This window comes from Ornithodoros turicata, chromosome 10 (genome assembly GCF_037126465.1).
Source record: "Ornithodoros turicata isolate Travis chromosome 10, ASM3712646v1, whole genome shotgun sequence".
NCBI classification, from domain to species: Eukaryota; Metazoa; Arthropoda; class Arachnida; order Ixodida; family Argasidae; genus Ornithodoros; species Ornithodoros turicata.
The window spans coordinates 32,785,533-32,799,283 of NC_088210.1; the positions used below are offsets into that span (position 1 = coordinate 32,785,533).

Below are 13,751 nucleotides of genomic sequence, written 5' to 3' on the forward strand. Positions count from 1 at the left end.
CTCATGCAGGCACTGTAAGTCGTTTGGATGGAGAGCATCAATATCAACGTCAGGCAAACTGGTATTAAATGGAGCTAATGTACTCGTCATTAATGGCGTTGTAATAGTAACAATGAAGCCTAAAAAACCGCAATTTCGTACCCTGTTTTATATTGTTGACTAAAAGTAACTAGTGGATGGTCGCTGCAATTTCCGTCAGGCCTACCATCTGCCGAATCACGTTTTCGAGTAGCCACGAAGTAGTGCCGGTTTTGTGGTTGTGTCTGCTCCACGTGAGACTTTATTAATCACGCATAAGAAAGGACTTTTCATAGTTTTTATTAGGAATCGACTAATTTAACAACCCAATATGAGCGGAATACTCGAGAAGATCGCTGCAATTGAAGCAGAAGTAAGTACAATTGCAATTTACGGTGCTCTGACATGGCATGCTTCTTTCTCAGCACTGTACGACTTCACTAGATCGCACTGCGATCTTACTCTAATGCTTTGCTACTTTAACGATATGCATTTCGTACATGCATTTCTAAACTGAAGGAAGCCACGAAGCGAATCAAAATGGCTTATACCCACGTCAGTGAAGCAAAAATCTTGGCAGTCTGTTTTCACGTAACGTTTCCGAAGACGAGATGATCATGGAACACTGTGGAATGTTTCAGATGGCCCGTACTCAACGGAACAAGGCCACGATGGGTCACTTGGGTCTTCTGAAGGCCAGGCTGGCGAAACTTCGCCGAGAGCTCATCACTCCGAAAGGTGGAGGTGGGGGACCGGGTGAAGGGTTCGACGTTGCCAAAACAGGAGACGCGAGAATTGGTTTTGTAGGTGAGTGTGTCAGCCACGTTTCATTTGCATTCGCCTCTCGTTATAACTGAGACTTTGTAGACAAAAACATGTTGACATCGCCGAGAAAGTAGGTCATTTTTTGCAGATAGGCACCTGTGACCGCACAATTCTGATCCCTGAAAAATGCTGCTACAGCAGCCATAGCACCTTAGACAGATCTTTCAGTATCTTACACAGATAACAGACATATCATAGTGTATTGGATGCTCAGCATCAACTCTTTGGTAAATCAGTGGCCTTATTGGATCAGTGGTCAGTGTGTCTGTGCACTGACCCAGATGTTCCAGTTGTGAACGTAGCAGAGTACACAACTACTGTACACCACTGATAGCACAATGTACGTGGCCCAACAGGCCTCGAAACGTAAGATGCATATTTAAAAGGTGAACGCACGCAGCAGGCTGGAACGAAAGACACCAAAACAAAACCGCGGCACTTCCTCACGTGCATTTGTTTTCAGCTGGTAGCAGACGACGTTCGAGAGGGCGCCACATCTCACGAAAATGGTCCCTTAGTCCGCAGGCCAAGCACTATAACGTCACTAATGATCAGAATTGTCTCACTTGGCAGCACAAGAAAAAGATATTTGCAGAGGATTGTAGAAGGGTTTTTTTTTTTTGCAAAAACAGCCGATGTTGCCATATTGCAAAAGGGGAGAGCACAACACACAGCAGACGACACTGACAAGCTTAGCTGTCGTCTGCCGTGTTTTGTGATCTCCCCTTTTGGAATATGGTCCCATAACAACATACCCGTCTCTTAACTCTCAGAACCGATGTTGCCTCAGATTTTGAAGAGTCTCAACATATTTATAATGGCTGGTGATTTATAAAATCAACATCTGCCGACCTCTTGACGACCTCGAAGCAAGTTGGTCTGGCAACACCCGTTGACAACGTCCGCTCCTTTGCGCAGGGTTCCCATCCGTGGGCAAATCCACTCTCATGAACACTCTGGCCGGCGTGTTCTCCGAAGTGGCAGCGTACGAATTCACGACGCTGACCACAGTTCCCGGCGTGATCAAGTATAAGGGCGCCAAGATACAGCTGCTCGACCTGCCTGGAATCATAGAGGGCGCAAAAGACGGCAAAGGTAGAGGTCGGCAGGTCATTGCAGGCAAGCACAGGTTTTTCTTCTTCTTCTTCTTCTTCTACTACTACTTTCTTTCAGACCTCGTCGAAATCGTGCTTAAAGCCCCTAGCTTTCTCCGGTGGAAAGTCCGCGGGATTCCTTCCGCTGGCAAGAGAAAGAGAGAGAGAGAGAGAAAAAAGTGCATCATTCTCTCAAGATCGCGCGCTGACTCATCCCGGATGCTTTTCCAGCAGTTCATAACTTTTCGGTGCACAAAGAAAACTAGACACGATCGCGCTGTCAGCCTCTCCAAGGGTGTTGCTGTCGTGAAATTTCTTTTCATTGCAGCGCATTAAGTCCAGTAAAAGCCGGCATTATCGGCGCTGTCGGACATTGCTGCTGCAGCAGGTCGGTTTGAATCGCGGAAGTGTCACAGCTCGATTGAAATCCTTACATAATCCTGTAGGATATCAAATTTTCTGAAAAAAAAAAAAAAACTGACGATTCTGACGGAAAACAGCAGGTTCCGCGAGACGTGGCCATTTCCGCAAAATTTCGTGGATTCACGGAAAGCTGGGGGCTCCGGTTATGGGTGTCTGCAAAGTTTTGTGAATTAAATGTGCGCGACACTGTGTTGAATAGTTGGGGCCTTTTTAGAACACCTAGGCCTTCTGATTACAGTGGCTCGAGTGGAATGGTTCGCTCCGCTTTCAATACGTACGGAGTAGCTCAGTTGGACACTTGTTGTTTTCTTTCAATTCTCCAAACAGTGGCACGAACATGCAGTCTCATTTTCGTCGTCCTGGACGTGCTGAAGCCTCTTCAGCACAAAAAGATAATCGAAAGGGAAGTGGAAGGATTTGGAATTCGCCTCAACAAGGAACCGCCAGGGATCACGTTGAGGAGAAAGGACAAAGGCGGAATCAATCTCCAGATGCTTGTAAGCTGCTTTGACGTATTTATATCGGATATGTTCAAAAATCTTTACCAGAAAATGGTTTGCTTTATAGCCTTGTGTTTTGAGGTAAATAAATGTAACATACATAATAGTATCCTAGAATGGTATATAACAACTTCTGTTCTGCACAATCTATTTGCAAAATTTCTTTAATGTCCATAGTTTAATAGTAGTCTTTTGTTTTTAGTACTTATTTCTAGTGATTTGTCTTTAATTTGTGTGGCGTTTTATGTTTACGTTTTGGTTTCCATGGTATCCCGTCATACACGTTACAGTGTTGCCTCATACTGGTATCATTTGTATTTGAATTAAAAAAAAATTCTTTAATGTCCATAGTTTAATAATAATTTTTACGTTTTTAGTCTTTATTTCTAGTCATTAGTCTTAAGTTTTTGTAGCGTTTTATGTTTATGTTTTAGTTTCCACGGTATCCGGTTACATGCCTTACAGTGTTGCCTCATACTGTTAGCGTTTGTATGCACAAAAAAGTCAGTGAAAAGGATGATACATATTTGTTTTCTAATAAGGTGAGCCAATCAGAGCTGGACCTGGATACCGTCAAGACGATTTTATCCGAGTACAAGATCCACAACGCGGACGTGACGCTGAAGTACGACGCGACGTCTGACGACCTGATTGACGTCATAGAGGGCAACCGCATCTACATCCCTTGCATCTACGTCCTTAACAAGATCGATCAGATATCCATAGAGGTCAGTGGGTGCCCTTTAAGTTTACGGGGATTGGAACCGTTTTCTCCTTCTCCGTGTTCCATTGCGTTTCCAATCCCTGGCTGTTAAAGTGCTACTCTGGAAGTAAGAAATGCAGTTCCCTTCCTTTTGTATTGTAAAAAAAATCAATCAATCAGTTTTGCGTCACAAACCAATCTATGTACCATTCATTATCAATCTCCTAGCAATATTGCAAGCCAATTTGTGTGCACCAAACGACCTCGTTGCTCGGGACAAAGTAGTATACTGTGTCTTCAAATTAATTAATGTGATTAGTCAATTAATTTTATATTATATCAGTCATACTGATTGATTGCAAAGTGACACCCGAGACAAGGAGAACGGACAAATTCTTGTCACACAGCTGGGTAACGAGAATTTGTCTGTACTCCTTGTCTCTGGCTTTACTTCGAAGTCATGCACCAGCTCGTCAGCACTAGTTTGCTTTGATTGATTGATTGATTGATTTTATCTTATATTAATCTTAATTTCAATTAATCATATCTTACTCATATCACAACAATATTTGAAGGCAGAAGGAGATTCAATCTTTGATTGATTGATTGATTGATTTTATCTTATATTAATCCTAATTTCAATTATTCATATCTTACTCATATCACAACAATATCTGAAGGCAGAAGGAGATTCAATCTTTGATTGATTGATTTTATCTTATATTAATCTTAATTTCAATTATTCATATCTTACTCATATCACAACAATATCTGAAGGCAGAAGGAGATTCAATCTTTAATTGATTGATTGACTGATTTATATTAATCTTAATTTCAATTAATCATATCTTACTCATATCACAACAATATCTGAAGGCAGAGGGAGATTCAATCTGGAGTGGCACATTCTTGTTGACGCATTTCACGAGGGCGTGGCATTAAAATGGCCCCTCTTTCCTTTTTCCCCCCACCCCCAACTGTGACCGAGCAGGAATTGGATATTATCTATAAAATCCCACACTGTGTTCCCATCTCAGCACATCACAAGTGGAACTTCGACGACCTCCTCGAGAAGGCTTGGTCCTACCTGAAGCTCATCCGGATGTAAGTGCCCACAAAATAAGTTTTAGTAGTACATATATGGTTGTCTGAGTGCAAAGGATGTCCGCCGCCATACGTACCATTGGCCCTGTTGCCTCCCGCGGAATGTGTCGTGTTTGAGCTGCAGCATGCTCCCCATAGTTAGAAGAACGCGAGAAGATGCGACTTTGAGCGGCGGAGGAAAACCGTAATAGTATTTTGGCATCTTCCGCTAGAACATTCTGAGAGATGTCGCGCACGCGAATGCGCGTTGATGCCTCGGAAAGCTCTACCAGAAAAGAAAAAAAACTCTGGGAATGTTTGGGACCTACATGTTACGCGATGCACGCAGATACACGAAACCGAAGGGCCAGCTTCCAGACTATGAAGCTCCCGTAATCCTGAGTCAGGACCAGAAAACCGTGGAGGACTTCTGCAACAAGCTGCATCGCACCATTCTCAAGGAGTTTAAGTAGTAAGTCCAGGATGAGTGGAAGTCCGGGAGTAAGAGATGGGTCCAGGAAACGCCTTCGTTTCTAAATTCGAGTCTTTAATCCTTCAATTTCAGCGCCCTCGTCTGGGGATCGTCCGTCAAGCACAACCCGCAGAAGGTGGGCAAGGATCACGTCCTCAACGACGAAGATGTCGTGCAAGTAGTCAAGAAGTAAGTTTTTTTTTTCTTCTTTCTTTAAAGAATAATAGTCGCTCTGTGCATCTTGTTTTTTTACAAATTTGGTGGGATGATTGGTGGGTGATGTCAGTGTCTGACAAGAAAAAAAAAAAAAGCCAAGTACTGTATTGTTGCAGAGTTATCGAGTAATTATGTTCTCGTAAGACTTTGGACTGTTCATGGTACGTTTTATTGCTCTTATCGCGACTCGTAGGGATTTATGAATAGAGCCTGAAGTTTTGGGGTCTAACCCGATTCCTCCCCAGATTTGCGCCCCGAATTGGAGGTTGCCTCTTTCGGGTGAAACCCGATTTTTACCCAGCAAAATCGCCCTCACTGAGACATCTGTAGAAATGCACACTAACTTGCTTCGCAGCAAATGCAGTTACATCACCAATTCACCATATGTACCAAGCCAGTAGGGTTAGTTTCTTTCCCCCTGTTAGAGCCCGATTTCTCCCTGAATTCGGCGTACGAGAAGTTTTTTTCACCCGAATTTGCACTAATTTTGAGCACACGTTTATTTATAATACGAATTTTTACCCCACCAAATTTAGGAAAAAATATTTCCCGAAAACTTCAGGCTCTATTCATGAACGATAGTGCTCGAAACAAGTCCAAAGCTGTTATTGTGCTAAATATTAACGCAGATGTAACGTAACAATTTGTGTTGCATGGCACGTCTTACATACCGTGCTCACACGTGGTCCCGTCTCGTCTCGTTTTTCCGCAGGGTATGACAGCGGCCTTCCATCGCCAGTCGTTCAGTGGAGATTCACTGTGCTGGGTCCATCGATGGTAATCATGTACATACGGTACTTTGGTTAAGAATGAAGTGTGTCTTAAAACTGACGCCTTTCTCGATATTATTATGTCGTAGTGTCGATTGGGTTATCAGGTGCACCGCGTTTTCGAAGCTGATCGAAAGAGGGGAAAATGGGAGAGATGTCTTCTCTCTCCTTTGTGTCTTCTCGAAGGTCGGAGCGGTTGTGGATGATATGTCACCCGTATATGTGGCTCATATATACGGGTCTTGTACGGGGCATATACGGGACATATATGGGGCTCTGCTATAACAGAGTGCAAAAAGTGAGCACTTTTTCTCTTACGTGCTCATTGAACATTCACACACGTTCCAATTATTGTTAGAATGTAACTCTTAGAAACGCGTGCTATAAATAGCTATTTGATTACCCTTAAACGTATAACATTTTACGCTTGTTGCTATCCAATCACGTTGTCACCATGTCCGGCCATGCAGCCAGTGCCGTTGCGGTAAGCAAGTAAGCTGAGCCGGGCACAACTTTTCTATGGGACCGTTGTGAAGCTTTCTGACCTGGTGTAATACACGTAGGCCTGGGTTTAGCGTTCTCCACTGCCCATATGGGTAGTCGAACTTCCACTTTGACAGGTTCGTTATTCCCCCCCCCACCGAGTCTTACCAGAGGTGACGCTAACACAAGTGGGGGTGGGAAGCAGGTTTTAGCGCAAAACATGAGGCTCAGAGAGTAAATCGTTTATTTGTGACAAAGATAGTAAACGAGAGTTTCTTTACAAAATATTTCGTACTCATTTACAACATTTACCGTCAAACCTTATTATAGCGAAGCTTTGTGGTAACTACAAAATTGTTTGTTACATATGATTTTCATTGCAAGAGTACAGTACTGAAAACAATAAATGCTGCTCACAAATTCCGGAACATAATGCCAGCCATATCGGCAGCCGACATGAAGCCGACAAATGAAAAGAAGCGAGAACTTAAAAAGGTCTATCCAACCAGCCTTCTTTTCCTCTTTCAGCTGATGATGCTCATCTATGGTAATCGGTCATTTTTGACATCGACCCTTTGGCCGATGTAATCTCTGCTGCAGGAAAGGGGAATTCTCTAAACAATGTTATCAATAGTATATTCAACATGTCGGCTTTTTTTTTCTCTTTTTAGGGCACACTCCCAGGTGTTGCATTAAGTTGACACGGTTGGATTCGGTAATTAAGAAAATTGAAGAACGTGTTAACATCGAGGTAATTCTTTTGTCCCCGCATAAATTAATTACCTTACGCGACTGTGCACGTATGTTATCCAACTACTATTCTACTTTCTTCCTTTACTAGTGGTTTTAAGTTTTTGAGGGGCATTGGAATTTGAAATGTTCTGTAGTTTTATATTCGCAGTATCAGACATCTTCATATATCATCTCACTAGCAGTACTTAATTTTAATTTGTCATATTACTATCAGTATTTTGGCGCATTATGACCTTTGTCGTCGATGAGCCAGCAAAAACTCGAATCATCATCATCATCATCGTCCGTCATTCAAATAAAGTTTTTTTTTTTCTGCAACGAAACACCGGACGCAGGCAAATTCCTTGTCCTCACATCTTCAAGCCACCACAGGAGGGCCCCCCTCCTCAAATGTTCAGGAAACAAACATTAGTGTTCGCCGTAACGAGGTTAGACTGTATTTGACATGATATGTGTGTAACTGGACGTTACAAGATTATAAAAATTCTATGTTAACAGCGGCGACGACTACATTCACCTAAATATTTGTCGCGCTAACGCTAGTGCTTCTATGATTGGGCATTTATCGAAACCTTTTATGGTGATAGAAGCACCTCTTCCACATTAATACTGCAAGTTGATTTGCGGTGCTTCAGGTACCTGCACCTGGTTTTCCGCTTACGCTTTGCCTCTCGAACAACCAGATTTTTCTATAGTTCTACTACTTTGAGAAATCCCAAATCTTTCAGGTTCGTCGTCTGAGTGCTATACAGAAATTGGAGGATATGTCACAGGTCGCGGATTAATGTAAATGCCTCGTACTACATCTTGTAATGAGCCCCTAGCTTTCAGCGACATTTCGTGGAATTGGGCATGCCTGGCGGAAACCTGCTGTTTCCCTCAGAATCGTGGGTTTTTCGCGGAATATTCGATATATTACGGAGTTACGTGGGGATTTCAACCGAGCTGCGACATTTTTGCGGGTTAGACTCGATCAGTCGCGACTTTGCTGTCAATTATGGTGCTCAACGTGCCGCAACTAAAAAAATTCGACGACAGGAACGTCCGGAGTGACATTGTCAGAGTCGAGTCAGATTTTCTCTGCGCGCTGAAAAGTGGAAAAGCGCGCGGACGACTCACTAAGCGATCTTCGGAGAACGCTGCCACATTTTAGTAGCTTGGGTATTCTTACCCGCGGAATCCCGCGGATATTCGTAAATCGGAGTTCGCGGAAACGTTACTTTTTCGCAGAAAGCTAGAGGCTTTCATCTTGAAAAACATACTCATTCAAAATTAATCACATACATAATGGACATGACGCAGTAATATGACATGACATAGTGCACCCATATATTCTGATGAATATATATATATATATATATATATATATATATGAGATATGAATTTTCTGTATTAAGCTCAAAATTTTGCCAACTCAAGTTAATGTTTTTGTTGCCAAAAGTATACAGTCCATGTGGGAGATACCCCAAACCATTAAAAGATACAATGTAGATACATAAGCCTGGGAGGATGAAAGATCAACACATGCAAGACTCAGTCACATTCCCTATTGCACTGGCATTGGAAAATAATCATTCTGTGTATTGTCCGAAGTCATGTGTTAGTTGCAACTCTAGTTTGAGGTCGTAATGCCCCAACAGGGAGTTTCCATTGCAGCGTTGGCAGCAGTCATATGTGTAGCTCGGAAACTGGCCTCGTAACTTTACAAAATAATGAGCTCCCTCCAGGTTGCCGGACAAATTAGAGCAGAAAATGACACTTTGTCCCAAGTTTTGAGAATCCTCAGTTCTTACACATTGCATGAGACGCGAAGACAACTATCTCTGAGCGCTCCGTGTAAATAGAAATTTTTGTGTCCCTGTAACCGTGTATTCACACGAGAGACATCCTCACGGAACATTCCAGTGGAAGAAAAAGTGAAAACACTGCTCGCAGAGCCGAAGTTCCGTCCCGTGTTATGTTGAGCATTCACACGGTGCGGAATATTGGGAGTGGCGTACTGCGCATTTAGCAGACGACACAGTCAGTGTGTTTTCCTGTCGTCTGCTGCGGAATATCTTGTGGCTGTGTAGCAGGATATTCCACACTGTTAGCAGTGTACATGAAGACACAGCAGAAAGCTATGATGCTTTTCGCATATTCCGCTTCTGGGGGAATGTCGCTCGCGTGAATGCATGGTAATGGATACATTCCGTTTTTCCGGATTTTTGTCAACCCTGTACAAAAAATTTAAAAAAAATACTAAACGGCGATGATAATCATAATAACCAACCACTACATCCAGACTATCAACAGCGGCAGTGTGCGCTTCAGAGTACCATCCGCATGAACATCTCCTTTAGCAACTTTTCGTCAAACTCTAACTGTAACTTGATGTGCGGAACCTTGTTGTGCCAACGATAGCTGGGCCTCTGATCTAACACCAGCATCCCCCTGGTGGTTGCCCCGTGCAACTCCACCCAGGCGGGGTAGCTCTCGCTCCGCAGTGTCACCGACGGATCCAGGACTGTGGCCATCGCCTGCAGGTCGCAGGACGTGTAGCCGTGACGCTTCAGCGTGTCACGCCGCCATTCTGCAGACTGCGCAGTGATCTTCTTGACGAAGTCGGAGTTTTTTGTTCCGCAGGATGTCCACTCTCTGTAAGAGTCCTGAGATGAAGAAAGCGGTTTATTGAAGAGCAGACCTCAGCTCTTAAACTTCTTCGCAAGACAATAGAGAAAGTTTGTTCGCACAGCGCTCAGAAACGGCGTAAAATATCGTCAAAACAGAAGTACTGGCATGTTCTCCTTGTATTACCCTCGTCAATGACACATTTTGTAGAATTCCAGGACTCCATCCGTCGATTTGTATCGAGCCCGAATTCGCAAATATTTTAGTGTTCGACACACTATCGAGGTGGCAGCACATGTTCAAGACGCACCAAACTTTAATTTATTAAAAATCTACGGCTCAACCTCATCTCCTAAAAAATATGTGATTGACTAGGGAAAAGCTAAGAGAACACGCCAGTACCAATGCTATGATGATCGTTTAGAGCATTCACGTGTCTTGCACGAACGAAAATCGCCCATACATTTCTGAAGAAGTGATTCCGCCTTCAGAATGAATTGCTTCCGTCGTCAAGAGCGTGCTTGACGCTTTAGTGGACGGTATCACGACTCTCTTGGCCCTGGGGCTGCTACTTAACACCGATTGAAGCAATACTGAAACTACAACAGTGTGTTGCTACCATCAGACTTGTCGGAAGGGGTAAGAATCGAGTAAATGAACACGTGCTCTAAATTTGCGCAGTTTGGGTGGAAAAACTTCCAGCGTGCTAAATCCAGGGAGAAATCAGGCTCAGTTAGTGAACCTAACTGTACTGGATTGGTACAAATGATGATGTAACTGCATTTGGTGCAAACACAAGTTAGTGTTTGTTCCTACAGACGTCTCAGTGAGGGCAATTTACCGGGTAAAAATCCGATTTCACCCTAAGGAGGCAACCTTACCATTTCATGGCACCTGAAATAAAACCCGATTTTTGCACCCTGCCTCGATGTATATAAAAAAAACACACATAAAACCCTAACTAAACTTGAGATGTGGGGTAGTTGGCAGCTGTACAAGCTTAATAAGATGCAATAATCCATTTCCTTTTTAAACATTGTCTTACGTATTAGACTTACGCAGTCGTCCTGTGTACCTAGTCCTTTTCACACACACACGCACACAGAAAGTGCAATATTACAATATATTGGGCTAATATTAGCTGAGTATCAGCAGTACTGGTGTAATATTGGCCCTATGTTGGGCCAATATCTTATATATAGTGAAAAAATTGGAACCAGAGAAAGGGACAGAGGAGGGACCACACGACACGTTCTCAAGCCTGCAGCTGGCCTGTACCCTTGCCCTTTTGCCATCTTATATATATACTAGTTGACAGTCTTACAAAATGACCAAGCCTACTGTAGACACGGGGCCTTGCCCCAAGCAGCACAACGTTTTTGGCAAAATGTTGGCACGATATTGGCCCAACATAGGGCCAATATCGTCCCAAGATTTTGCCAAAAATAGTTTCTCTGCACGCAGCCTAGAAGCCATATTAATCTGTAATTTTTAATTTCAAATATGTCTAGTGTCATTTACTTGTTTCTTTAATGGCTTTTTTTCCCCCTTCATTATACATGTATACGATATTGGCCCAACATAGGGCTAATATCGTGCCAAGATTTTGCTAAAAAAAGTTCCACTCCTCGTGCAAGGCTACAGTAGGTTTCGCCATTTTCTAGGACTGTCAACTTTGTTATACACTACGTATTCTGTGCACATACCCAGTCCAGCGAATGTTTCAAGCAGGTCTCATAAGGCACGAGACGCGTCTTGCACTCCTGTTCACTGAGCACGATGCTCGCAGCTTCTGGGTCGCAGGCAAAGTTGAATTCTGCCGCAGGGTGTTCGTTCCCCTTGCCTGTACAGAGAACGTGATACGGCGCACAGAATCAGATAAAAGATCAGACGAAATTTAATCACGATCTAAGCACTATTTTCATGCACGTGTCGTACGTCCGCGAAATGTACTCGTGGAAATATTCTTCAATACACGAGTCGCAGCGGGAAAGGCATGCGCAACTGTATCCGAGGATCCGTTGCGGATATCTCATCGTCACGGATATTGGCATTGCTATCCGCAAGTAAGCACTGGCCGGAATGGACAGCACTCAGCGGCGGCGGCCGTGACGTTCTCGTGCATGCAAGACAACGGGGTGACACAATTTTTGCGTGCTCGGGAGTAAAAACGTTTGTCACCTATCACCGAAGTGTTTCAACATTTATGAGTGGGGGTTGCACTGAAATTAAAACGTCGGTTGGAAGTGAGTTCCCCTTCCGTGTCCTGTCTCCGTCGCACTGTTTTATCATGCATGCTGGTTCAAGGTCAGCCCCAGTGACAAGAGGACCAGGGCACCGGCGAGGTGCACATTTCTTAACGGCAAAACTCGACATAGAAGGAAGGCAAAAAAAAAAAAAAAAAAGCGTCAGTGTTTCGACCGTATCGGTAAGACCGGGGGTGTCGTTACCTTCCACCGTACCACCCATGACGACCAGTTCCTTGAGATTGGGAAGGAAATTGGGATCCAGCCTCTGTGCGATCGCGACGTTGGTCAGGGGCCCCAGTGCTACCAGCGTCACCGCACCGGGATGTCTGGCAACAATGTGCGTCATGGCGACGGCGGCATGATCGCTGGGGACCTCTAGGTCGTCCTTCGGCAGAGGGAAGTCTTCGGCCACACCGCCGAAGCCGTCGTGCCCGTGGGGTGGATGCGCGTTCTCGTGGAAAGGAGTTGCATGATGGATGAGCGCTGTCTTGCAACCCATGTACACGGGGATGTTCTGCAAAAATATATCCCTACATATTTATATATGTATGAAAGTATAAGTTAAGGTTGGATACGAGTGTTTAAGCGCTTGTATACTGATAAAAAGATTCCCGATTTAAGGGACACAGGTTTTGATGAGAGAGTATAATGTAAAACGACGATAACACCTGAGACACGGAGCAGGAAAAGGCGATACGACAGAGAAAAGTCGCACGGAATTACTTTAAGGGAAAGTGACTTACTTGTACTTGCCCGCAGAAGTTGAGTAGCCTCAATACATTTGTGTAAACCGTGCTCAGCCCAACATTGCCAGCTACGCAAGTAATCGCAACGACTTTGCACTTCGAGGGATTGGACAGTGCCAGCAGAATGGCCAGAGCATCGTCAACGCCAACGTCGGTGTCAATGATAAGCTGATTTTCACTCATCCTCCTGATCTGGAGAGAAAAACACAGACTACAATCATCAACAGCTTGCTAAGCGGCGCCAACAAAGCGACAACTGAGCTGTTAGTCTCAAGCCGTCTTATGTACCCCACAAAAACTTCTCCCGTCGACGTGTTCGCGGATATCGCCTTTCAGTTCAAGCAGACGACGCAGCCACGCAAGTCATAAGGTTACAAAATGAAAACCGTTTTAGATTAGTCGCTTGTCTCACTTTGATCGATGCCACCGTTTATAGCGCATGCGATATCTTGTCTCGTTGGGGTATCTTGTGAGTGTTGCGCAACGCAGATTTGTGTAAACAAGGCCCTCCCAGCGGCTGTGCACGTGCTAGTCTCCGGCTGGCTGGAGTCGGCTTAAGACGTGGCTAAGACTCCCAGCGATAGCGATGACGCTGCTATACCCACGAAGAAGTCTGCTATATTCTTTCATGCGTCTATAATGCGTTCCTGCGTCTCATGCTGCGTCTCCGTGCGTATCTTTCATTTCGGATTTCGACGTGCGTGATTTGAAATCGTGAAATTGAAATTATTTAGAAGAGCGGCGTGGCTCACTTTGTTTTTCTAATGGTAGGCGACGCCACAAGGACACCACGCACGAGAGATCTG

At 44.1% G+C, this 13,751-nt stretch overlaps 2 protein-coding genes across 3 annotated transcripts; one reads left to right on the top strand and one right to left on the bottom strand.

The window, feature by feature from the left end:
• Positions 1 to 88: 88 nt before the first annotated feature.
• LOC135369953 (GTP-binding protein 128up-like) lies at positions 89 to 6,165 on the top strand. The gene is made up of 9 exons (XM_064603560.1): positions 89 to 391; positions 660 to 825; positions 1,762 to 1,962; positions 2,688 to 2,857; positions 3,403 to 3,588; positions 4,555 to 4,667; positions 4,996 to 5,118; positions 5,212 to 5,307; positions 6,047 to 6,165. The coding sequence occupies exons 1-9, from the start codon at positions 350 to 352 to the stop codon at positions 6,051 to 6,053; spliced, it is 1,104 nt and encodes a 367-aa protein (XP_064459630.1). The 5' UTR covers positions 89 to 349; the 3' UTR covers positions 6,054 to 6,165.
• A 649-nt stretch (positions 6,166 to 6,814) lies between these two features.
• LOC135369955 (inosine-uridine preferring nucleoside hydrolase-like) lies at positions 6,815 to 13,472 on the bottom strand. Of its 2 annotated transcripts, none has more exons than XM_064603562.1 (5): positions 13,234 to 13,472; positions 12,943 to 13,137; positions 12,401 to 12,713; positions 11,657 to 11,793; positions 6,815 to 9,988 (listed from the first exon to the last, which is right to left on the bottom strand). In XM_064603562.1, the coding sequence occupies exons 2-5, from the start codon at positions 13,126 to 13,128 to the stop codon at positions 9,650 to 9,652; spliced, it is 975 nt and encodes a 324-aa protein (XP_064459632.1). In that variant the 5' UTR covers positions 13,129 to 13,137; positions 13,234 to 13,472; the 3' UTR covers positions 6,815 to 9,649. The 2 variants fall into 2 exon arrangements, with proteins under 2 accessions (XP_064459632.1, XP_064459633.1); XM_064603563.1 differs by having other exon boundaries at positions 13,358 to 13,469.
• Positions 13,473 to 13,751: the final 279 nt, after the last annotated feature.

Coding starts and splice junctions, on each gene's coding strand:
- LOC135369953 (XM_064603560.1), top strand. CDS start 350: ATGAGCGGAATACTCGAGAAGATCGCTGCAATTGAAGCAGAA. Junction 826..1,761: donor CGCGAGAATTGGTTTTGTAG/GTGAGTGTGTCA, acceptor TCCTTTGCGCAG/GGTTCCCATCCGTGGGCAAA. Junction 3,589..4,554: donor TCGATCAGATATCCATAGAG/GTCAGTGGGTGC, acceptor GTGACCGAGCAG/GAATTGGATATTATCTATAA.
- LOC135369955 (XM_064603562.1), bottom strand. CDS start 13,128: ATGAGTGAAAATCAGCTTATCATTGACACCGACGTTGGCGTTGACGAT. Junction 12,714..12,942: donor ACTTCTGCGGGCAAGTACAA/GTAAGTCACTTT, acceptor ATATTTTTGCAG/AACATCCCCGTGTACATGGG. Junction 11,794..12,400: donor CATGGGTGGTACGGTGGAAG/GTAACGACACCC, acceptor TTCTCTGTACAG/GCAAGGGGAACGAACACCCT.